We start from the raw sequence: 24088 nt of genomic DNA, 5'->3' as shown, positions 1-24088 counted from the left end.
TATAAATATACAATGGAACATTATTTGGCCATAAAAAGGAATGAAGTCCTGATTCATGCTACAACATCAATGAATCTTAAAAATATTTTGCTTAAGTGAAAGAAGCCAGAAATAAAAGACAACATATTACATGATTTAAATGAAATGTCCAGAGTTAGCAAAACCTCAGAGATATAAAATAGATTAGTGGATGTCAGGGGCTGAATATGGCATGGAGGCAGAGGATAAGGAGTGACTATTAACGGGTACAGGGTTTCTTTTCGGGGTGATGAAAATGTTCTGGAATTAGAGAGTGGTGATGTTGTAACCACCTTGCAAGTACACTACAAACCACTGAATTGTATACTTCAAAATGGTGAATTTTACGGTATGTGAATTATATCTCAATTTTTAAAAAAAAAAGCAAAACAAAATATTCTGCTTAAAGTAGAGGAAAAATTTTCTTTCTTTTTTTTCCAGGCTTATCCTGGAACAATTAACTTTGCCTTGGTGAAGTACCTCACATATTGTGCTGAAGCTTGTCCTTGACTAGTCTGGCATAAGGCTAGTAAAGTGCTACACTTCGTTCAACAAATACCTATTATGAGGTATTGGGGAGCAGGGCAAAGGAGGAGACAGGAAAGCATTTCTAAAAATACACAATGGAAAAACCAATCGTTACATACCTGAACGCCTTCCTGAGTCACGGGGGCATTACCTTTAAGTAAGTACCCGCTTGGTAAACTGAAAATGTTGTTAATTGCAACATACCATTCTCCCTTTTCCCCAGATAAATATCTGTGGTTTGCCTGTCCTTCTCTTTATAATTACTGAAATTTTCAAAATTTGAAGAGGCATCATCGGCTTCAAGTGTTTCTATATTTGAGAAACATGTTCACAAGGTTCTAGACCTCTAGGAATTCAGATTATCATCTGATCTCCTCCTAGTCTTCATCTCTACAGACTGAAACACGCTCACAGCTTGGGTGTGTCTTCACAGGGCAGCCAGCCCCTCCTTCACCTTGACCGCCACAGCAAAGGGCTCTCCATCACCGCACCTTCCGCAGGACCAGAGCTGCACACAGCACTCGCATCATGATTTTGTATAAACACAGGATCATGTTTCCCATTTATTTCCAATACTGGAAACTGAATCATAATTCTTAGCGAGAGATTTGACTATACCAAATAAGACTGATTTCTTTCTTTAATTGAGTATACGTTGAGCTTCATGCATAAATAAGCATTGTGCATAAACTTCATGAGAACTTTGACAACTCTGCCCAAGGAGGGTGCCCTCACTCAAATCACTTCTTTGGGGGCTGTTTTAAAAGCCAGTTGATAAGTCAAAGCAAACAACAGTCTCTCTGCCTTAGAGCCACACCTGAATTCTGATTTTGAAAACTGGAATTGAAACTGTGACATCTCTGATTCTGTGTGACCTCCAACTCTTCCCTAAATTAAATCTACCCTAAAGAATAAGGATTTGCCACCATGAAGAATGTTTCTTGGAGAGAGCACCACAGGCTCAGAGTAATTCTAGATGAGCAGTTCCAAAAATAAAAACCTCCCTCGATGATGACCCTCAAACTATAACTCTTCTGGAGGTGTTAATTTTGGTCCTTGTTTCCAAAAATTAAGTGAAAACAGTACACAGTAATAAATACATTGTTAGTATATGAAAAATATGAACACATATACAAAGACAGACGATCTAGTAAGAATGAAAAATAGTGTTAAAGCGAATGACTTTAAGAATTTTCTTGAAGCGACTGTTACACTGTTACGTTAAAAAGGAAAATACACCATTGATGTCAGTCATAACCATTCTTATCATACACTGTGTTCTGATATATTAATAGTCTACAACAACGCCTACGTCCCCCTCTAGGTCAGAGCGCTTGACGCTGAGCCTGACTCCTTGTGGGGAGAGGCATTCATCTTCCCCCCTGGAGGACACCACCGGACATTGGCCCACAGAAAGCTTCCTCTTCTCTACCCACTCACACAGCTTTGTAAGGGCTCCCTTCTCTCTCTCAACTTGGAATCTCACTAAACAAAAGGCGAAGTGTCCCCTCCAGTGAGATGACTTGTGAAAACAGTTACTTCAGCTAATCCCAGCACTAATCCCTGGGCCATCCAGCAGTTTATGCTGCTCTATGCCACTTATACCCTTCTTCTGTTTCTTATTTCCAAGACAATTCAATAAGCAAAATAAAACAGTTCTCAAATACACGGTGACTCAGAGTTCTTTCTAACGACAAGAAGAAGAACAGGCAATACTAAGAGCTTAAGACGTACAGGGCTGTGCTAGATCCATTTCTGAGACATGAGAATCTCTATCCAAATCTAGACGTGGCTGACTCCAAAATCTGCATCTTTGGCCATTACTCTTAGAAAACAATAATTAAAAGTTCTTCAAGTGCATTTATACAAAAAGTCTCATTTAAGCCTCTGAACAGGGCTGTGAGCAATGAAGGTGACAAAGACCCTGAGATGCTAAGGAATAGAGCTGCTTGCCCAGGACCCCCGAGCTAGGAACAGAGCCAGAACCAGAACCTAGGATGGCCAACTAGATCCCTCATCTTTCCACTGACCCAGTGCCCTGAAGTCTAAACAAACCACCTGGAAAGAGTTATTGCCAGTGGTTTCCTAGACAATGAGAAAGAAGAAAAGGCTAAAAATCAATGGGATTTGGGAAAAAAGCTGCCTTCTCTCAACAATGTGATACTTTCTAATTTGGCCACACTCACATCCTCCCTTGACATTGCAAGGGACCTAATATGTAGAATACAAAATGACAAAAGTGGTGAGCTAGAAACAACCATGACTTGTGCAACCACAAAGACTCAATATTGAGTCAGGTTCGCCGCTCTGACTGGGAGCCCTTGAGCACACAGCTCCTCAGGTGTAAAGTTACATCAGCTACCTTCGGGTAGGTCAAGTAATAGGCACAGAGTAGGTGTGCAAAAACTGTCAGCTTCCTTATACCACAATCAACTCCAGGGCTGGCAGAGGCTCCAGGGTCATTAAAAAAAAAAAAAAAAAAATCTCTACTCTGCAAGTTCGTCCCTTCAGAACGCCACTGATTCAAATGGAATTTGCTGACAGGAAAAAATACTTTCTCCTGGCAGTAGCACGTTCCCTGAGAAACTTGCATTAACTAGGGAGTAAACATACCAGCATCCTCCCACGAGAAACAAGAACATTATTCACAGCAGTCAAAAGGTGGAAACAATCCAAGAGTCCATCGATGGGTGAATGGATAAACAAAATGTGTCTATACGTACAATGGAGGATTATTCACCTTGAAAAGGAAGGAAATTCTGACATGTGCTACATCATGGATGAATCTGGAGGATGCTACACTAAGTGAAATAAGCCAGTCACAAATGGACAAATGTATATGTGAGTCCACTTCTATGAGGTACCTGGAGTAATCAAGTTCACAGAGACAGAAAGTGGAAGGGTGGTTGCCAGGGGCTGGTGGGGGAGGGAGTGAAGGGTTAGTGTTTAATTGGTACAGAGATTCAGTATGGGATAACAAAAAAGTTCTGGAAATGGAGAGTGGTGATGGTTAGACAACATTGTGAGTAGACTTAATGCCATTGAACTACACACTCAGAAATGGTTAAAATGGTAAATTGTACGTTACATGTATTTCACAATTTTTTTAAAATAGCAAAGATACTCTGATCATCCACAAAGGCCTTGGACTCTGCTTCCTGGGGCCTGGGCCACACCTCACCATTGCCCCCTCCCTGCCCGGCTCATCTTTCCACCGTCTTGAACAGGTCCACCCCAAGGGCACTCACCGGGCCGCAGGTTCACCGTGACCTCCTGCGGCGTCATCTGGATGACGTCTGACCCCGCGGGGCTGGAGCCCTTGCTGCTGAGAGGCAGGCTCCGCAGGACCTGGGTGCTGCTGACCGGACTCTCAAACTCGCCGCCACAGCCGTTCCTGACCAGGTTTGCCTTCAAGTCGCACCGGGAGGTGACCGACCGCAGGCTGCCAAAGTCCTGGAGGTGCGGAAACAGGGGAAGAGGGCAGGAGGCGGTCAGAGCGGCTCCAGGACACCTCAGGCTATAGACTCATCACCACCCTGCGACCTTAGACCCTCTACATTCCACTTCCTAAAAGCGGACAAAACAATAACTCCCCCAAGTGCCTCACCAAGCATCATGAGGGTTAAGTGAGGTGTCGGATGTGAAAGCATTTTGTAAACTGTAAACATGCACAGTAAAAATGTTTGGTCTCGTCATTTTAATGGTCAAAAACGCTCCTTTAAAAAATGTGCCTGTCTACATGATAAGCAGGAGAAAATAACTGATATGGTCAAAAGTTGCATAACTAAAAATTTTTGAAAGATACAAGTGGCCAAGTAATCATCACTCAGACAATCAAGAGTTAACTTCTGAGCTGTTCCCTCATCTACCATGCAGGCACAACCATTCTGGAGAGCAATGCGGTACCTTTTGACCCCTCGGTCGCCTCCTAGGAATTTACCACAAGAAAATTATCACAAGGAAAGCAAAACTCTATAAGATATATACTGCATGTTCTTCAGAATAGCACAATCATAAACTTGAAGCCAAAATCCCTAAACCAGAAGAAAAATATGGTATATCACCTCAATAGATGATACAGCCATCACAGATAATTATGAAGACTAAGCAGAAATTTCAAAACATTTATATTAAGAAAAAAAAATCAGAAAATAGAATGGTATATGCATTAGGATGCCAAAGAAAAATAAAAAATTAAGATAGTTGAGGTGTTTGGGGAGAGGGAATAAAATGATATTTTTCTTTTTCTCTTTATTGTTGTTTAAACAATAAAGCCACATTGATAAGAAAAATCTTTCTTTTCTTCAGTTGGATTTAGGAGAAGGCTGTGCATCAGGATGACCCACCCTAGTTTGGGGCACTAGGAGTTTGGGCCATGTACTTTAAAATGAAATTATATACTTTGTTATCAAGTAGGATACCTGTAAACAGTGATCATTTTCCAGTAAGGGGGTTTTCAATGGCAAAGCAAACCCATTCATTGCTGGATGTAGAAAAGAAGATCCCCTCCTCCAGCTGGTTGGACTGGAGTAATGGCTGGAGGAGTGAGATGCTCTCTCTTCCTCCCGCCACTGTAAACACTTTGCCAAAGAGCCTCAGATGAATCAAGAGTCCGCTGACCGCAGAGGGACTCCCCTCCCCCTTCATCATGGTCTAGGATGCCCCAAGACCAGTCAGTGCCCACTGGGGCCTTTGCAAGATTCAAGATCAAGAAGTCAAGAAGACTTTGCAGTATTTTTAAGTAAGTAAAACCAGATGTGTTGTTCTGGGCCTCTGTGATTTTGGTTTTTCGTTTGCTTATAACTGAATGTTTTTGTTGTTTTTTTTAATTTTGTCTATTGAACTCTTGACATGACGGGAGATCTTGCATGTCAACAACCTCGGGACTGCACTGTAAATATAAATGGCTCCACAGACACTTGTAGAACAGGGTGAGAACAATGATTATTCTAGAAATTACAAGATTCCAAAGCTGAGGTTTCTAAACTGGGTTCCGAACAGTCTAGCTTGGCTCTGATGAAGCAGTAAAAACCTCCCAGGGATAGGGGAAAGGAGAGGTAACTTCCTGAGGGCCTTACAGGTATGGGACTGCTGTCTTGAGCTGTGTGAAGCACAGGGTGAATTAGCTGTCCAGAGCTGAAAGGGCTTAGGGGTTCGCCTGCTCAGAGCTTACGTGGCTAGAGAATTTCTGAACTTCTTGCCAGCATGCTGGGCCTTGCTGCCAGCTCCTCCAATTCCAAGGAGCTGGTTGTCCTCCACCCAGTTCTGATTGTCAAAGTGCACCTGTCTTGACCAGACCACTGCACATCCCCTCCCCACCCCACCCCCCCACCAGGCTGGCGAGGAAAGCATCTTCAGTCTCCCAGGAGCGATGGAAACCCCTAACGGCCCTCCCCTTGGTCTGAAGCAGCCTGCACTCCGGAATAGACTAGGTCACAGAGCCAATCTCTTTCACCCTAAGCAGGAGGCAGCTACATGATTCCTCACCACAGCCTCAGCCATTCACGTCATCAAAATCATTCCCTAATGCCTGGACACCTTCACCAGCAATGAACTTCGTCCAAGCTTCCCAGGCAATCTGCTCAAAGGCCGTTTCTGATAGACAGTACCAGTCCCTGAGGGAGGACTTGTACAGGGTCACCTGCTGCTCCGGGAAGATGCACCTGCTGGGCTCCTCGGGAGACTTTAAGTCCAGGACATGCTTCCCAAACCTGAAGAACTGAGAGGCAGCCACGGAGTGCCGATTACAACCTTGCTTGCGTAGCTGGCTTTCCTGATTGTGCTCTGGGGCTTCTTTATTCTCTAGGATGTTGGAGCAAAGCCCTCTTCATGCCCCTCATTGGTAACAGCTCTCCCTTCGTCCTCCTTAGTAACATTCTTCAAGGGGGTGGCAAACCTCCACTCCAATGCACGTGGCTTCCGTGAAGTTTGCTGCACCAGCAGGAAAGACCGTGAACTCCTGTCACCCAGCTGCCAGCGCGAGAACCACCACTGAGAGCATTAAGACTGCCAGTTGCAGGATGACTTCAGAAGTGCCTACCACGTCAGCAACGTGACGGTACAGGGGACCCACACCTCAGCAGCTCCAGCGTCACAGGCAGCAAGGGACAGCCTACTATGGCGCTCATACCAAACTCAGACTTGGCCTCAGGGCCATCCATTTCTATCAGGTTTGTCAACCTTCTCCTGTTTCACAGAGTTCAGTTTCTTGCTACTTGGGGAAGCCCCAGTCGTTTCACTGATGTGCTTGAGAACCTTTGAGACACCTTTATATATTGACTCCTGTCACTGTCCCAGACCTTTAGGGCCTCAAAGACACTGGCTGAGGCACCTCTGGGCATGGCAAGTCTGGAGAACCTTCTGAGAGTAAGGCAGCTATCTCAACATCAGTCAAGGATGCCTACAATAGATGAAGGTCTCTCCGGCATGCAGTCTGAAAATAGCCATGACTGACTTCTAGCATAGGCTCTTGCTGCCCAAGAAAGGGACGGAGAACACTGCAGACCCAGCAGGGAATGGTAACCCCACCAGCCCAAGAGCTTTTCCTCTATTCCCCTCCTCTAGCTCCTCTCTAGATATTTTAATTTTGAATAAGGATGGATGCATATTTAAAGAGAGGAAACCAAAACCACAAAGACCAGGGGCATATACGGTAATGGTTATGACCTTCCAGGTACACACGTTACAAATAAAGACAATGCCTCAATACCACCATTTCCAAGCTTCGAATTCAGTGAATGCAGATGCCCCAAATTATAAACACTTGGAGGAAAGGAAGACTCGTGATTAAGAAAATCCTCCTCACATGAGTGACATCCTGAAGTCTGATATGCTAAGAGCCTATAGATCCCAGAGACCTGACACCTGACCCTCTGCCAGGTGTCAGAACACAGCAAGTTCCAGGGGGAAGGGACCTTGGATGCATCACCTGGTGCCAGCCCCTCACTTCTACAGATGAGGAATCAGAAGCCCACACGCCTAAGTTCATGCACATGTTCACCGGAGAAGGTTAAGTTCCTCCGGCCTCAGCTTTCTGGACATAAGCTCGGTGTTCTTTGCATCGTCTGCCTCCCTTCTCAGCCAAGGTCACTGCTGAATTCCAGAGCAGGAAACTAACTCTGGGCCCCCAAACTCCATCCCTCTGAATTTAGTATTTCCTTGCTGCCCAAGGTGTTGAGCTCTTCCTGCCACCTATCACACTTGGAGGATAAATATCCACTCGATGCAGAAAAACAGGTATGAGTCTTCATCTCAACACAGAAAAATGGGAACTACTTTCAGGATGGGCTCTCATGGGGCAGCTCAAATGCTCACAGGTGCTTACAGCTCTGTGCCAGAAGAGGTTTCAGTTCGTGAAGGAAGCATCCGTCCATGGTCTCCAGAAACACTGTCATGAACCCTCCAAAGGGCTCACGAGGGAAGGGTAACTACATGACAGGCAGATTACCAAGAGAAGCAACAGAATGCACACGGGAACTTGAAATACCTTTCAGGGCTTTTAGTCATTAAGCGGTAATAATACAAGAAAGAAAAGGGAGGCGTTCCAAATTTAGATGGCTTTTACTTTGTTCTAACACTGGCGCTCGGGGTTTTTACAACCTGGCCCTCTCTGCTCCCTCCATCGCCTGTTACACGGAGGATATAATGAGGTCTACTGTTCGCTGTACACTTAACTCCCCTGCGTTCTGTTAATAAAAAACCTCCCTCCTGCACCCAAGGCCAGCGCTCAGCGGGCTCTCTGCTGTCCGGCACCGTGGCCAGGGCGCTCAGCTTGTCCGCCTGCGCCACTCTGGTCATCACGTCTTCTGGGCGCCTCGCTGCCTGCTGCGGAAACAAACAGCAGGGTGGAAGAGCTGAGAAACTGCAGGCCTGGGGGAAGAGGAACCCAAGCAGGAAAGGGGGCAGACTGCCGGATCCTGGGATGAGGGGGAAGAAGTCGCAAATTGGTGAACAGGCAGAGAGCCGGGCAGAGGCACGGAGCCGGCTGCTTTCTGCGCTTCGGCCCTGGCTTGATGGAGCCCCCGTGGATTAGGGGGCGGGGGAGGGGAGCGGAAGGTTAAGGGAGGACAAACTGATCTCTGTGCACCATCAACACACCCCCACATGGCCTGCCTGCCTGGGGGATGGGGAAATCCCTGTCAGCTTCCGCTCGGCTCACTTAATGCACTGGACCAATGTTCATGAAGCACCTGCAATAGGCCGAGATGCTTCCTTTCAGGACCGCAAAGAGATGTTCTCTCATAGATCTGTATTTTATTGTGAGCTGGGGCGGACGCTTATGTTTTTCATTCCTTCCCAGCTCAAAGGAGACTACAGGTCACGGCCCCTCCCTCTCCTTTCCCCACCGCGGTAATCTCCCAGAAGGCCCAGGCGGCCGGTCTTGCTTCCCGGCCTCTACTCTGTCTCCTTCCCCACATTCCCGCCTCCAGTCCTAGTGATCCCTTCATGCCTCCTCTCCACGTCCACCTCCACAGCAAAGACCCTTCCCCGCGGCCCAGGTTCCCCATCTCCTCCCACGTCTGCCCCTACATCCACCATCCAAGCGCCCCAGGCCTCCCTGCTCTTGTCCCGTGGGACCCCACACGGTGGCCACGCCTGCCTGGTCCTTCTCCCTCTGGTTTCACAGCAGCCTGGGCCGCTCACGGCAACATGGCCTCAGGCTGGCTCACTTTCACACCCCAAGAGCCTCCCTCACCCCCAACCCTGAGTGCCATTGCCCCGCCTCTGCCTCCACCGGGGCTCCCACAACCCTGCTTTCTGTGCGGGGCCGGGGGGACCACACGCCAGTCCTTCGGCCCCGCCCACTGCTGCCCAAACCTTGTCCTCTGTCCAGCACGCTGGCCTCCCTGCCCCCGGCACAGGCTGCTGGTCCACAAAGCCCCTTCCCCCTTCCTCCCCAGCACACAGCTAGATTAAGTCTCCCAGCTCCTACTGCGCTTAGGCTGAGGGATGGAACTGGTTTTAGGTGAGAAAATGTGAGTGGAAACAACATGGGCTGTCCCGAGGCCTTGCCATAAAAGCATTCACACACATTCTTCCCCGCACACGTCTCTTCACAGCTAGCTGGGTTGTGAAACTTACTCTCTTAGAGCAGAGGTAAATGTCTACTTTTAAAAAATGAAGGACAAAATAGATAATAAGCTGCCGGAGTTTGCTGTATGTTTTACGCCGTGCAGTACAAACAGCACAGGGAGTGTTCAAGCTGGCCGAGAACAGCCCAGGGCTGTGACGAAGGACAGGAGACGGGGTCTGAGCTGTGTGGTAAAGACCAGCAGCAGCCCCTCCACATCCTCGTCTAGGGTAAGGGAGAGTCTGACAACTCTGGTCTTGAAGCCAGAGGGCAAGGTCTAAAGCAAAGGTGCCGGGATTTCCCTGGTGGCACAGTGGTTAAGAATCCGCCTGCCAATGCAGGAGTCACGGTTCGAGCCCTGGTCCAGGAAGATCCCACATGCCGCGGAGCAACTAAGCCCGTGCGCCACTACTGAGCCCATGCGCTGCAACTACTGAAGCCCGTGAGCTCTAGGGCCTGTGTGCCGCAACTACTGAGCCGGCGTGCTGCAACTACGGAAGCCCACACACCTAGAGCCCGTGCTCCGCAACGAGAGAAACCACCGCAGTGAGAAGCCCGCGCACCACAACGAAGAGTAGCCCCCGCTCGCCGCAACTAGAGAAAGCCTGCATGCAGCAACGAAGACCCAACGCAGCCAAAAATAAATAAAAATTTTTTTTAAATCCCCAAACACATTTAAAAAAAATTAAAAAAAATGAAGCAGCGGTCCCCAGCCTTTTTGGCACCAGGGACCAGTTTCGTGGAAGACAATTTTTCCATGGACGGTGGGGGGGATGGCTCAGGTGGTAATGCGAGCGATGGGAGCAGCAGAAGCTTCACTTGCTGGCCCGCCGCTCACCTCCTGCGGTGCAGCCCGGTTCCTAATAGGCCACAGACCAGTACCGGTCCGTGGCCCAGAGCTTGGGGACCCCTTGTCTAAAGCCACCAGGGAAAATGAAGCCACAGTTAGAAAATGAAGACAGGAGAGCCAGGTTAACAGGGCCATGCAGCAGACCCAGGCAGACTGAACCAGCATGAAGTGTGGAGACGGGGGGGGCGGTGAGGGCACTGGCTGACTCAAACGCCACACCTGTGGGAGAATACAGTGACAGGAGGGGGGACTGGGGAGGAGATGGAATTAGGCTACAAGCAGTGTCAAATGCAGAGTAAGACGTCCCCGTCCCCACCCCAAATAAATAAGGAAGCCATTGTGGGACCTGGAGCAGCGGGCTCCTGACGGAATGTGTCTGGGGGTTAATCTGTGGCGGTACGCAGCCACAGGGCGGCTGGCGGCGGGTTGGCATCCGCGGGAACACACTAGTTAGGGACCTGGCCCTCCCTGGCCCTCCACTCGGCACCGGCCCTCCAGCGCACGCACGTCATGTGCTCTTGGCAGAAACCTCACTTCTGTGCTGATGTCCCAGGATTCACTGTTAAGGCACTCGGCCACACTTATCCCGTCTTGCTAAGGGGCAGGGGTTGATCAAAACTATTCCTGAATGCCCCAAACCCAGCTCTCTGGAACACGCTCAGGCCATGGGGAAAGTTCACCTCCCAAGAGGACGGGAAGCCGCATTCCCGTGCAGGCATCACAGGAGGTTCTTCAGCTAAGACTGAGGCTGTAAGCACAGAGGGAACCGAGGTGTGGGCCAGGACAATGATATGCTCTGCGAGATAACATCAGTCACTACCAGTATCGGGACGTCAGACTTGGGAAGTACTAGCACAGGAACGGAAGAGACCTAAAGTAGACAATCCAGCCCAGCTTCCTGACCCACTGCCCACATTCCACTAGAAAATATCCGTAGATGACAAGGTTCAGGAGGCTTGGTTGCTTAGCAGTCCCATCCACAAGCCCTCTCGTGAACTGATCTCATTTTGTACTCCCAAAATGCTGGAGGGTGAGAACTGTCATCTTCATTTTACATACCAAGAAAGTGACAATAAATCATGGTAAAACTGAGATTTAAACTTTCGTTTTCTAACTCCATGTCTTTTTAGCAGGGCTCTTTTATCAAATATGAATTCCTGCCAGATTCTTGGCCAGACCTGAAGATGAATAAGACAAAGATTCTCGAGGAGGTAATGATTTAATTGGAAGCAGGCATGAAAACAAATGCACAGAGTAAGAGGTTATAAGTGCGACGGAAGGAGGACAGACTACAGGGGAGACAAAGAGGTGGTCATGGCCTGTATGTGCAGACACGTAATAAACAGCCACTCAGTGAAATCCTTCCATCAATCTCTTACTGAGCAACTACTATGTGCCAGGCACCAGTCAGGGTGTGGGGAATCCAGCAGCGAAGAAAACAGATAAAACCCCTGCCGTAACATTCTGGTGGAGGGAGCTTACATTCTAATTTCAGATGGATGAACAGATGGATGGTTGGACAGATGGATGGATAGATGGTTGGGTGGACAGACAGATGTGTCTGGCGGAAAACCACGAACGTTTTCATGGAGTAGATGAGTCTTGAACTAACTTTTTCTTCTTTTTTTATTTTTGGCTGTGTTGGGTCTTCATTGCTGCACACAGGCATTCTCTAGTTGCAGTGAGCGGGGGCTACTCTTCGTTGAGGTGCACAGGCTTCTCAGTGTGGTGGCTTCTCTTGTTGTGGAGCACGGGCTCTAGACGCGTGGGCTTCAGTAGTTGTGGCACGCAGGTTCAGTAGTTGTGGCTCACGGGCTCTAGAGCGCAGGCTCAGTAGTTGTGGTGCACGGGCTTGGTTGCTCCGTGGCATGTGGGATCTTCCTGGACCAGGGCTTGAACCCGTGTCCCCTGCATTGGCAGGCAGATTCTTAACCACTGTGCCACCAGGGAAGCCCTTGAACTAACTCTTGAAAACTGAAGACAAGGTGTTGGTCAGGGAAAGGAGGGGAAAGCCAGGAAGGCCCTGCAGGAGAAGCAGCAGCACAGGGAAAACCATGAGGGTGTTTGTTCATCAGTCAGGGCTCTCTGGGGACCTTTGAGTCATTCCCTGGGGCTAAAGTGTTGGGGGGAAGCAAGGGATGAAGGTGGGGAGGCAGGCAGGGGCCACAGAACTTGGATTTGTCATGCAGGTCATAAGGAACCAGTGAAAGGTTTTAAAGGAAGTTGAAAACAAAGACAGTACAATTAAGCACAAATACGAGGGGTTCATATGTTGGGAAGGGTCCTCTCTCAAAGTAGCTTGTTTAGTAATCTTACTCTCTACTAGAAAAAATTCTACAATAGTCACATGGAAGAGGCAGTGTAGCCTAGAAGAGAGAGCCTGGGCTCAGAAGTCCAAGAAGCCAGACTCAAACCCTAGCTTTGGAACATGGTGTGGCCTTGAAACAGTCACTTCACCTCTCTGAGACGGAGATTTTCATCAGTAAAACGGGTGTATTGCCACCCACCTGACAGAGCTGTCGTGTGAATTAGAGATACGATATATGAAGTGTGTGGCATCTAGTAGGGGGTCCCCACACGACTGTTTTTAGCCATCATAGGCTAAAGGAATCCCTAGACTTCTGTAGCTGCATCATGGCGAAGAGGTCTGGCCTCCTAGGAGCCATCCTTGGTCCTCCTGAGAGGCACGCACACTGAATTGCAGAGGCTGAGCCAGCCCAAATGGCGAATCTTGGGTTCTTTTAAAAATAACTTTAGTGGTGCACTAGTGCAAAGAGGGTTTGTGCTCCATGGTTCTAACAACTGTTTAGAGAAGCGACCCAGAAATTTCCCCCAAGACAGGAGGGTTAGAAATTGAATATTTCCTGATTAGCCCACCAAGCACTGATATTTGTATTGCTTTACGATAGCAATATGCTTATCACCACCCCAAACTTACATCCCTTCCTATAGGGCTTGAAGAAACAGCAGCCATTGTTTTCAAATAAAATCATTTCACAGAGGCCAGTTCATATTATTCATCCTCAGATAAGCCACTCCACAATGACTGGCGTCCACCAACAGGCCACCCACCCAGGCATGTTTTAAATGGTTATGCAACAGACTCATTTCACAAGCTCAGGTCTTTTACCAAATAGCAGAAAACTATACAAGAGTCATAACTGGTTCCCCCACAAAAGGGAAGGAAGACCTTGCTTCCCTAAAACAGGATTAAAACATTCAACACTACCTAGAGACCCAACTTATAAAAATGTAGCTTTTCTTTTGTCATCGCCTTGGAGAAAGAGGAAGAGGCAACTCGCAGAATCTGCACACTTTCTGCACAGTCAACTTGTGTGCTGTGGTGCAGCCCACGCCCTCCCCACCCCTCCCCCTCCCCCACCCCTCCCCCACCCCCTCACAGCACTCCTCCCCTCCCCCACCCACATACCTCTTTGGAGCACCAGGCACATTTTGGGTGGATGAGCAGACATTCTTCACACGAGGTGGCACTTCCACTAGTGCATATGTTGAGACCTTCAAAGAAAGATAAAGATGCACCAATTAGTTTCTGGCCCTAATCTCTATCAATGAGGCTTTTGAATGGGGCGGGAGGAGGAGTCACTTCCTGTATTTTTTAACAGGGCACCTCCGTGAGGCTGAGGAGTGCAAGGCCCCTGTGCTAACTGCAGGTGAAGGCTCACTGGCCAAAGCTAAACACTGACAGTTTTTGAAGCACCCACCACGTGCTCACCTGTGTTAGCAACTCCCATTCCTTCTGCTGCACCCACTTAGATTCCCACCGCCTTCTCCCGTAACACAGCAGGTCCTGCCTCATTGAGGGGGAACAGGCCCCTTTACACTTAGTCCAGCCAAAATGACAAAAATAGTACAGAAAGGAAAGAAAAAAAAAAAACAAAACTGATCGATCTTCTTCAGGCATAAGAAAATCCTAAATCAGGTAGTGTCGCACCAAACCCACAGTGTACCAAAAGAAGCCAGCACAGCCCTTAAAGAAGAATACATCCCAGGAATACAATGTCAGCTTAGGATATGGGAAATCCATTAATTCAATATATCCACTAGTAGGTCAAGTAAGAAAAAAGCAAATCACCTCAGGAGGTAATAAAAAGGCATTTGATCAAATTCAAAATCCATCCCTGATTTTTAAATAAAATCAGAAACTAAGATTAGAAGGAAACTTCTTTATTGCTATAAACGTCACTTATTTCAAGCCCAGGCCAGTACCTCCTCCACCCCCTGTCCCTGTGCCATTCATCTGAGGAGGGGCCTCCCAAGGCAGGCTCAACTGTGGTACTGAGGTTAAAGCCCTTGTCCCCTCTCCTCCCCCACCTCCCTACCTCACTCTATCCCCCCTCCAGCTCCCACCCCAACAGCAAAGACATTCTTTGTGAAACTTAGCATCCAGTTCTTTTTCTTCCTTTCTGAAACATCCCGGACAGATTTCTTTTGACCAAGAGCAGAACTGGTTGGTTTTTCTCTGAATAGAAATAACTTTATTTGGTCCTCACAGCACTAACAGACCCACTGGTCTCTTCTGGTTATTGCCTAGGGGCACAGCAGATAAATAGAAGAAAGAAAAACCCAGGGCCACCAGCCCTAGGAAGAAGGGCTCAGACCATAAAGGGGAAAAAAAGAGTCAACGAGATTAACAAGAGAGAGCAGAGGAGAAAACACCGGGAGGTGGAGACTATTCCCTAGCTCCACAAAACAACATAATATTGGTTGTAAGACATCTTAAAACTGTAACATTTCCCTAATTTGCTAATTTTAACTCTCTGCTTCTTCTTTGTCACTAGCAGTGAAAAGCCACAGAAATTGGGTGACGCAGGAAGCTGCACTGTGTCACCCCACACTAGAGGGAACAAATACCATTTGGGATAAGAATGGCAGCTGGGATGGAACCCGAGGTGTTAGGAAGAAAGGCAGGGCAGCTTTGGGAGCCCACAGAGGGCGAGAATGATGGTTTTCCCCAGCCAGACCCCAACCTGAACCCTCCCCACCAGCCATCGCCCTGTTGGGACCCCTGCCTCATACCCCTGGAGCTGGGGGACCACAATCTCACTGCCAGGCCTACAGCAGGACCTCCTGGGTGCAGTGCTGGACTCAGAACACACTTTCCAGGAGAAACAAGCTGGGACCAACCACCGTGCACACCTCATTTCAGAAGGAAGAGTCCTTTCCAGGTCCCAAACACTCACCAAGGAGGTCTTAGAATCCAGCCCATGGGGAAGTTGGGCTTGCCTGCCTCCTGCCTGCCTTGACAACCTCCTTTCTCATTTTAAAATGAATCCACTCACTTGGAGACTTTCAGATAGGAACTTTTTTTTTTTTTAATTGAAGGCAAGCTTTTTTTTTTTTTAATTTATTTTATTTATTTATTTATGGCTGTGTTGAGTCCTCATTTCTGTGTGAGGGCTTTCTCTAGTTGTGGCAAGCGGGGGCCACTCTTCATCGCGGTGCACGGGCCGCGGCTTCACTTGTTGCGGACCACAGGCTCCAGACGCACAGGCTCAGTATTTGTGGCTCACAGGCCCAGCCGCTCTGCGGCATGCGGGATCCTCCCAGACCAGGGTTCAAACCCGTGTCCCCTGCATTGGCAGGCAGACTCTCAACCACTGCACCACCAGGGAAGCCCCAGATAGGAACTTTTTAAAACACCTTTTAAATAATGCCATTTGCAGCAACATGGATGGTCCTAGAGATTGTCATACTGAGTAAAGTAAGTCAGACAGAGAAAGACAAATATCATATGATATCGCTTATATATGGAATCTAAAAAAAGGCTACAAATGAACTTATCTACAAAACAGAAATAGAGTTACAGATGTAGAAAATAAACTTATAGTTACCGAGGGATAAGGGGGGAGGGGAGGGATAATAAATAAATAAATAAATAGAATTAAAACATAATAAAATAGAAAAGCCTTTTAAAAAAGAGAATGATGGCAGGAAAAGTTTCAAAATGCCAGTTCCATGTTTTGGTCAAATCTCCTTACCTGAATCACTTTGCTGTACAGCAGAAATAAACACAACATTGTAAATCAACTATACTTCAATTAAAAAAAAAAAATATTCCCCAGAATACTTAGCTTGAAGTACTGACATTAAATAAATAGATGTGGATAACTGAAAAAAAAAAAAAAAATCTCCTTACCTGTCAGAAACCACTATCTGAGGGGGTGAAAAAAATCAAAACTAGAATGAAAGTGACTTTTCTCCTGCTCTCCTCAACCTTATCAAGTACACACTCAGGCCCTTGTGGCATGTCATTTGCTTTGATGTATAAAATCATTTCTATAAAAATAATGGAATTGCAGAACCTTGGAGCTAGAAATGCTTTAGCATGAGCTCGTCAAGTCACCTCATTTTACAGTTGAAAACATGAGAAAACAAGAGTGACTTGAAAGAAGGAGCCCAGTCTACAAGTAAGAGGTCAGAAGGGGCACTGCCCGGCAAGTGCCCACATAGGGTACCTGCCTGGGGATCCCTGCACCATCCCAGACGCAGGCCATGTGACCAGTGAGCTCCAGGGTCCTCCGGAGAAGAGAAGTCCAACGGGCCCTCAGTCAGAAAGGAATTTGAGATTGGATGTCTCATTTATGTCTCTGCCCTAATCAACATAAATTCACAAACACCACTTTCTAAATACCAGGGGCTCATCACTGAGCTCTGGGACCTTGGGTCGGGGGTCTCGGGTTCACAGCGTTAAGGGCTCCTCCGTTCTGACCCATATCAGACTGGGCTCTGGTCTTCTGCTTTGTCATCCTGAAAGACCTTGGACATAATCCTGAAGATGCTCCAAGGATGTGACAGGCATCTGGTATGAAAACATACTGAACAACTGTAAAATATTTGTCATCCTTAATTGTTTCTGTTACTCTTACATATTCACATGCAATAGTAAAGTAGCTTCCCTGCACTCAAAATGATTCCTCTAAAATCACACTGCTATAATTTGTAATAACTGTAAATGGAAAGTAACCTTTAAAAATTGTATAAAAATTAAAAATTTATTTTAAATATAAAAATAAAATTAGGCTGCTGTTGGGACACATTAAAATTCAGGAAACCCTGTTCTAAGCATGTCCCAAACGCCAAGCACTGGACTAGGGGATGCTAGAGATAGCGATGAATGACCCAGGCCTTGCTCCCCAGGAGCTCACAGTCTGCCAGGGACCAGGTAGCTGCCAGGGACCAGGTAGCAGCCAGGAACTCAGGCAACCAGAAGCATAGACTGTGTGCTGATATGAGCCACAGTGCCAGCCTTACTCCCTCTGGCATCTCTCCTCTTTCCACCTATTAATATTTCAGTAAGCTTGGATTTGGCTGGATGAGTCACTTGGCACCAACAGCATTTTGAAAGGAAGGAAGCAATGAAAAAAACGTTAAACAGCTGCAGTTCACAAATGTCAGAGTGTTGTGTCTAGGTCATGGTAATAGGTGCTAGCGGCCCAGACAGTGGCCACAACTTTTCTTGGTTACTGTTTGCACAGTGACCATTCCAGCTCAACGTCAACTGCCTGCAGCCCTTAAAGTCTCTGAAGCCGGGGGTTTACTGCAAACCATCATCTAAAAACACGCTCTCCTTCCAAAACTCATTGACTCATCCTTGCCTGTCATCAATCATATCCAGGCAGCCGCCATGTCCGGCCGATCCTTCCTTCAAGATGCATGAAATGTTTCTCCTAATCCAACCATTCCTGCCTGTACCCTCCTCCAGCCAGGTGAGAGAAACACAATCCTGAATTACATTTTACTCATTGTTTTCCAAGACAACAGAAAATAAAAACATTTCATCATTCTTGTTCGGGGGCAGGGGGTGGGGGTGGGGGGAGTGGTAAGGCACTGGAGTGCCTCTCCCCATGCCCTGAACCACAATCCCCACGTGTGACAAAGTCTTTCCAGTGCTGATTCTAGCAATTAAAGAGTCATCAGTCTAAAGATGTTACCATGAAGTGTAAATACGCCCTAGGAAGGATCTGTATTGTTTATATCTTTACTGCCTTTCTGAACAGCAGACGTCTGCAAAACACGCGACAACGTCGGCTTTACAGATATGACTTGTTTTTTTAAAACACCAATTCAAACACTAGAATACTACGTGGCTTTAAAAAAGAATGTGCATGCTCCCTATTCCCTGCATACTGATACGAAGCTCACTCTGATTTACTTATCGCTAAGTTAACATAAAAGGCAAGGTACAGAACAGTGTGTTTAGTGCTGCGTTTCAATAAAACTGGGGGAGGGAGATTTGTAATAAATGTACAGAAAACACTATGGATCCGTAAGAAACTGACAGGGACGGTCTGAGCAGGCAAGGGGGTCGGGGCAATGTCCCAGACTAACAGGCAACAAGAATGGAAGAGAGATCTCTCACCCTACACTTGTTATGCTTTAAAAAAGTATGTGAATATATTACCTATTCAAAAATTTATTTTTAAAAAGACAACTGGGGACTTTTCTGGTGGCACAGTGGTTAAGAATCTGCCTTCCAATGCAGGGGATGTGGATTCGATCCCTGGTCAGGGAGCTAGATCCCACATGCCGCAACTAAGGAGCCCTGGATTTTAGTTTATAATAACATATTGATGTGGTTCATTAATTGTAACAAATATGCCATATGAATGCAAGATGTAAGTAACAGGCAAAACTGGAAGTGGGGCATATGGGAACTCTCTATACTACCTTCTCAATTTTTCTGTAACTAAAATTGTTTTACATGTTTAGAAAGTTGAGGTTTTTGTTTTTATGGTCATTGAAACCATGGTAGGAGTGGCCGGGCGGGGAGGACTCAACTGAGTACCAATCATTGTGTCCGTATCAGGGACCTAAAGGTAAGTGAGACCCGGCAATTCACCACGTAGCAGATGAGGCAGCCCCCAGTCTCTCTAACAGACAGAATATGCTATGAGAGCAAGGGAAGGAGAGGCCAACTCTGCTCCACCCGAGGGATGCAGACAAGGCTTCACAGAGGACGGGACATTTGGGCTGGAGTCATGGGTTGAGGAAAGGATATCCTGGCACGAAAGATCCAAGTACTTGTTGTGTCACTTATTGGCTACAAGTCATTTAACCTTTCCTGGCCTCAGCATCTTCTTGCAAACAATTCCAGGGGTGGACTAAATGGCCTCTATCATAGATTCCAGCTCAAAAAATCTTGACACGCTCAAATGAGTTCTCTCCCTCGCACGATGAATGTTTCCTCCTAATAAGTTACATGCACAGTCCCTGACCTCAAAGCTAGTTGTAGAAGGAGGCAAGGAGGTGAGTATGGGACACTCCACCTCCAACACACACACACACACACACACACACACACTACCAAGACTCGTGTTCATCCATTCATTCAACAAGTATGAGTCAGGCACTGTTCTAGGCACAGAGTATACAGTGTCAAAGAGAACGGACAAAACTCCCTGCCCTCACGGAGCTTACGTCCTGGTGAGGGGCAGAGTGCTCAGAAGAGAAGATGGACAATAAGCCAGATACGGAAGTACATTAGATGGTGACAAGTGCCAGGGAGAAAACTCAAGGAAGGCAAGGAGACAGGAAGAATGTGGGGCAGGAGGCTGCAGCTCTGGCTGAGCTGGAGACACTGAGAAAAGGCTGGCGAGGGGGGAGGGGGGGGGGAGGCAGCCCACCGTGCAGAGATCTGCAGGGAGAGCATTCCAGGCAGAGGGAAGGCCTGCAGCTGAGCTCAAAGACAACGAGGCCCTCGGTGCTGGACTGAAGTGCATGAGGGGAAGTGGTGAGAGGCAAGGGGGGCAGGGGGCGTTCATGGAGAGCCTGGCAGGACACTGGCAGGACTTCCGGAAGCCACTAGAGGGTTTGAAGCAGAGCGACACGATCTAACTGGAGTTTTAACAGGATCACTCTGAGCGAGAGTTGAGAATAACTCTCCAAGAGACAAGCAACCATCTTTGAAAAACTCGGGGTGGGGGGGGGGCAGGGGGGGAGGGAACTAGCCTGGAGGTGGGGAGGGGCACTCTACAGCCCTGCCTCAAGCATCCATCACAGGGCAGGTGTCAAGGCCTGTCTGGGAGCAAACTTTTCACCATGTGGCCCAGGAATCAAACCCTGCATTCAATAGAAGCAGCAGCCTCACAAACAAATGGGCACCTATAAATAAAGTGTTCCTTTACATTTATAAAGGCCATTAATCCCATTCCAACTAGAAAGAAAGAGAACACACCACAGCCCTCTGCCCCGGCCCACTGAAAATACCTGTGAAGCGACCCCACCCCATTAACACAGCTGCACACCGCCACGTGAAAGGGGCACTATCATTTAAGTACTGCGTAATCGTCCCACACGATGTTAAAACTTCTCAGAATGTTTCCATGAGCTGGCTGGAGGAGAAAAAGTAGTTACCAGGGTAGGCAGGCACAAAGGGCCTTCTGCCAACTACTTAGATATTTTAATTCTCCGTTGCCTCAGTAGCTAAATAAGCATGGAGAACAAGCAGGAGAGGAATACTAATTAGAGCTAATTAGGCCCTGCCCTCTTCTGCCTCAATCCCCTTTATTGAAAGTCCCCCTAATTCAAGGATGATGGCGCTGAAGTGTAAATACCTAGGGTAAACAGCAGCCGACACACCAAACCCCCTGTTTGCATTTCTGAACCTCTGCCTGGTTACCTCAGGAGGGCTGCAAACCCAAGGCCAAATTCCAACAGCCCCAGCGTAGACCTCGGAATCATGGGGGGAGGGAGTGCTGCCAACAGGAGCGCAGTAAATAGGATAAAGGGCTCTCCTAGGGTTTCGAGCATTCTAACGTGCAGGACATTCACCAGAAGAACATTTGATTTTTTTCCTTTTAATAAACAATGATAGCAAACATGACTCCAGTTCCGCAGCCCGATCAATGCCACACTCCTCCCTCCTTCTTAGTAGAGATCAAGGGCCTCACCCCAGAGAAACCCTTCCCTGGTTATGCGGGAAGACCATATCTTCGGGTCCTGTCTGGAGGCCCTCGGCAAGGGGATAATAAGGAGAGCAGATAACCCTGGGATGGGGGTTGTCAGCCTGCCAGGGACTTGTTTGAAGTGAGCCCCCTTAAATTAGAAGTGTGTTTCCTGCTGGATTAAACACACAGATGAAAGATGTATACAAACTTTGAAAAACAGAAATCACAACGCAAATGGAAAATAATGTATTGAAAGAATTATTTGCAACTGGAAGTATTTAAGGTTTTACTAAAATCAGAATGTCAAACTGTAAGGAACCTAAGAAGTCATCTCCTTCAGCAGTTCCCAAACTTTTGGATTTCACAGATCATTAGGGTCATTATGATTTAAAAAGAAAACAAAAAGAGAAGGTAAAATGTATATAGGATTACCAGATTTTTTCTTTTGCTCAAAATGAAAACCTACTCTCTCTATTATCATTACAAATTATTAAAAGTTTTCCCACCAAAAATAAAAAAGACATAATTTCAAATTAAAGGACAGTCCTTGGGAAGCAGGGGGCTGTTGGCAATGATATACTCCTGTGTGTGACACAGGATACATCCTTCTCTTTGCCTTTCCCTGGGGACCCAGGAAAACATCAGCAATGGGCACTGGTTGCCAGATGGGTGTTTGGAAACCGGTGATCTACCCCAAGCTCTGGAGTGAAAAAAGAAACCTGCTACAGTAATAAGTTTGAATTAGGCCCTGAAGAAAGTTTTTGTTTGCCCAGACCTCTCCTCTCTGACAGAAACCTCCACTGCCTTCATGTAAATGAGACACGGCAGGGGACAGTCCTTCCCTCCCTCGCAGCCAGACATTTGCTTCACGAGAGCAATCAAGAATCTCGGGCTTGAAAGTGAATTGAGCACCCCAACACAATTATCTCCTACGGGAAAGGAGAAAGTTTGGAGCTTCCTGCCTTTAGGGGGGGGGAAGGGATGGCGGTAGCTCATCTGCCTGGCAGCCCCAGCGCCCAACAGAGCATCCGTCCGCTGCGGCCTCCCAACTGCCACATCCAGCCCCCTCCCAACTCCGAAAACTTAAAGCAGGTAACGGAGGGCTCCTCACGCAGCCGCCGGCCCCGGGCAGTATCGCGCGAGTGCAACTGCACACCCCCTGCCCTCCGTTCCAGAATCAATCCTCCAGAATTAAGGGAGTGTGCTGCACGGGGTGTTTGTAAACTCCGGGATAAAGCCAGGCAGAAGGAATCAGATCGGGATGTTCCAGCTGGGGCTTGGTTCCCAGCTGGAGCTTGGTTCCCAGGTGGGGCTGTGGTTTGGGACGCGGGTCTCCCCTCGGGTATGCGAGGGCTTGGGGGAGGAAAGAGGGGGTTACATCTTTAAAGGAAGGCGGCTGGCCTAGGCACGGTGAAACTCTAGGATTCGCTACGAAGGCCTGAACACCCGCGCTTCCAGGAGACTAGCTCCCTCGGAAGTAGCCCTGGCCCCCACGCTTTGACTCCAGCGAAGACTCCGGGTCACGCGCCTCCAGCTGCCCTTCGTCTCCCCGGGACCAGGGTACCGGCGGCATCACTCGGCGCCTCCCAGCAGCCAGGCCGCCCCCGGCCGGCCACAAGGGCCGCTTTGTGCCGGGAGTGCAGAGCCCCGATCCCGACGCGGGGCTGGCGGTGGCCCTCCCCGCGCAATGGGCGCGGGCGCTCGCAGGCTGGGTCAGCAGACGGGCAGGGCTGTTTACACAGGAAGGCTCCTCCTCGCCCGGGAGCTGACCGGAGGCCGACGACAGCCCTGCGGGGCTGCCGCGGGCCGCGCGCGGGGTGGCGCCCGCAGTACGGAAGCCCCCCACCGGGCCGTCCCCAGCGGCTCGCCACCTGGGAGTGCCCCGAGGATGCCTCCCACCTTCAGACAACGGCCCGGGGCCCTGCCCCTCCGAGACGCCAAGGGCGGCTCCGTGCGCCACAAAGTTTCTTTGCACCGCCAGCGGCACGGCTTACCTGGGAGCCGGGGCACGAGCGCGCAGAGCCCGAGGAGGCAGGCGTACAGGGGAGCGGGGGCCCGCGGCATGGTGGGGCGCCCGGCTCAGCTGCGGCGCGGGCGGCGGACTCCGCGGGGACGTGCGGCCGGGGCGCGGGGGCGGGGGGCCGGGGGCCGCGGCCTGGCGGGAGGCGGGGGCGGCTGCGCTGGCCCGCGCCCCGCCGCCACCATCCCTCCCGCAGCGCTTGCCGCCGAGTCCCGGGGCCGCCGCTGCGCCGGCTCCCCGGCCGGGACGCCCGGGGTGTCGCCGCTCGGGACGGTCCCGGCGGGCGGCTCTGTGCAGGGAGGACTCCGGCTCCGGGACGCACCGCGGGCTGAGGCTACCCCGCGCGCCGGTACACTGTGCCCGTCGCCTCCGCCCCTTCCCTTTTCTTCCTCCCTCCGGCCCGCGGGGCTCCACTTTCCTCCTCTCCTTACTCCTCCCCTTCTCTCCCCGTCCCGGCCCCCGCCCGGCTGCCACAAGGTCAGTTTACGGCGAGGCGGGGCGGGCCGAGCTCCGCCCCTCCCGGGGACCGGCCGGCACGGGAGGCCGAGGGCATCCAGGTGGAAGTTGCTTCCGGCGCACCTGGCGGCCAGGGCAGGGGTCGAAATCCTGGGGTAGCGTCTGGCCCGGCTTCCCTAGCAGCTGGGGGCTACGGGAAGGGGGAGGGGCACGCTGCACGGGCGAGCCGAGATTATACT

At 49.0% G+C, this 24088-nt stretch overlaps 1 protein-coding gene across 3 annotated transcripts in view; it reads right to left on the bottom strand.

Annotated features, from left to right (window-relative positions):
- The window catches only part of ITGB5 (integrin subunit beta 5), a 110763-nt gene extending 86928 nt beyond the window's left edge, over positions 1–23835 (bottom strand). For 2 of the 3 annotated variants that reach the window (XR_005019804.1, XM_036851832.1), the window contains exons 1-3: positions 23368–23835; positions 13897–13982; positions 3795–3999 (exon numbers count right to left, since the gene is read on the bottom strand). Coding sequence is in view for 2 of the 3 variants with exons in the window: in XM_036851832.1 (XP_036707727.1) it covers positions 3795–3999; positions 13897–13982; positions 23368–23437 (361 nt within the window). In the remaining variant the exon portion in view is untranslated. The remainder of the gene's footprint in view (positions 1–3794; positions 4000–13896; positions 13983–23367) is intronic. The other variant, XM_036851831.1, reaches the window with a different exon arrangement.
- Between the last annotated feature and the right edge of the window lie 253 nt (positions 23836–24088).

This window comes from Balaenoptera musculus, chromosome 4 (genome assembly GCF_009873245.2).
Source record: "Balaenoptera musculus isolate JJ_BM4_2016_0621 chromosome 4, mBalMus1.pri.v3, whole genome shotgun sequence".
Classification (NCBI taxonomy): domain Eukaryota; kingdom Metazoa; phylum Chordata; class Mammalia; order Artiodactyla; family Balaenopteridae; genus Balaenoptera; species Balaenoptera musculus.
This window is presented reverse-complemented; position numbering and strand designations above follow the sequence as displayed.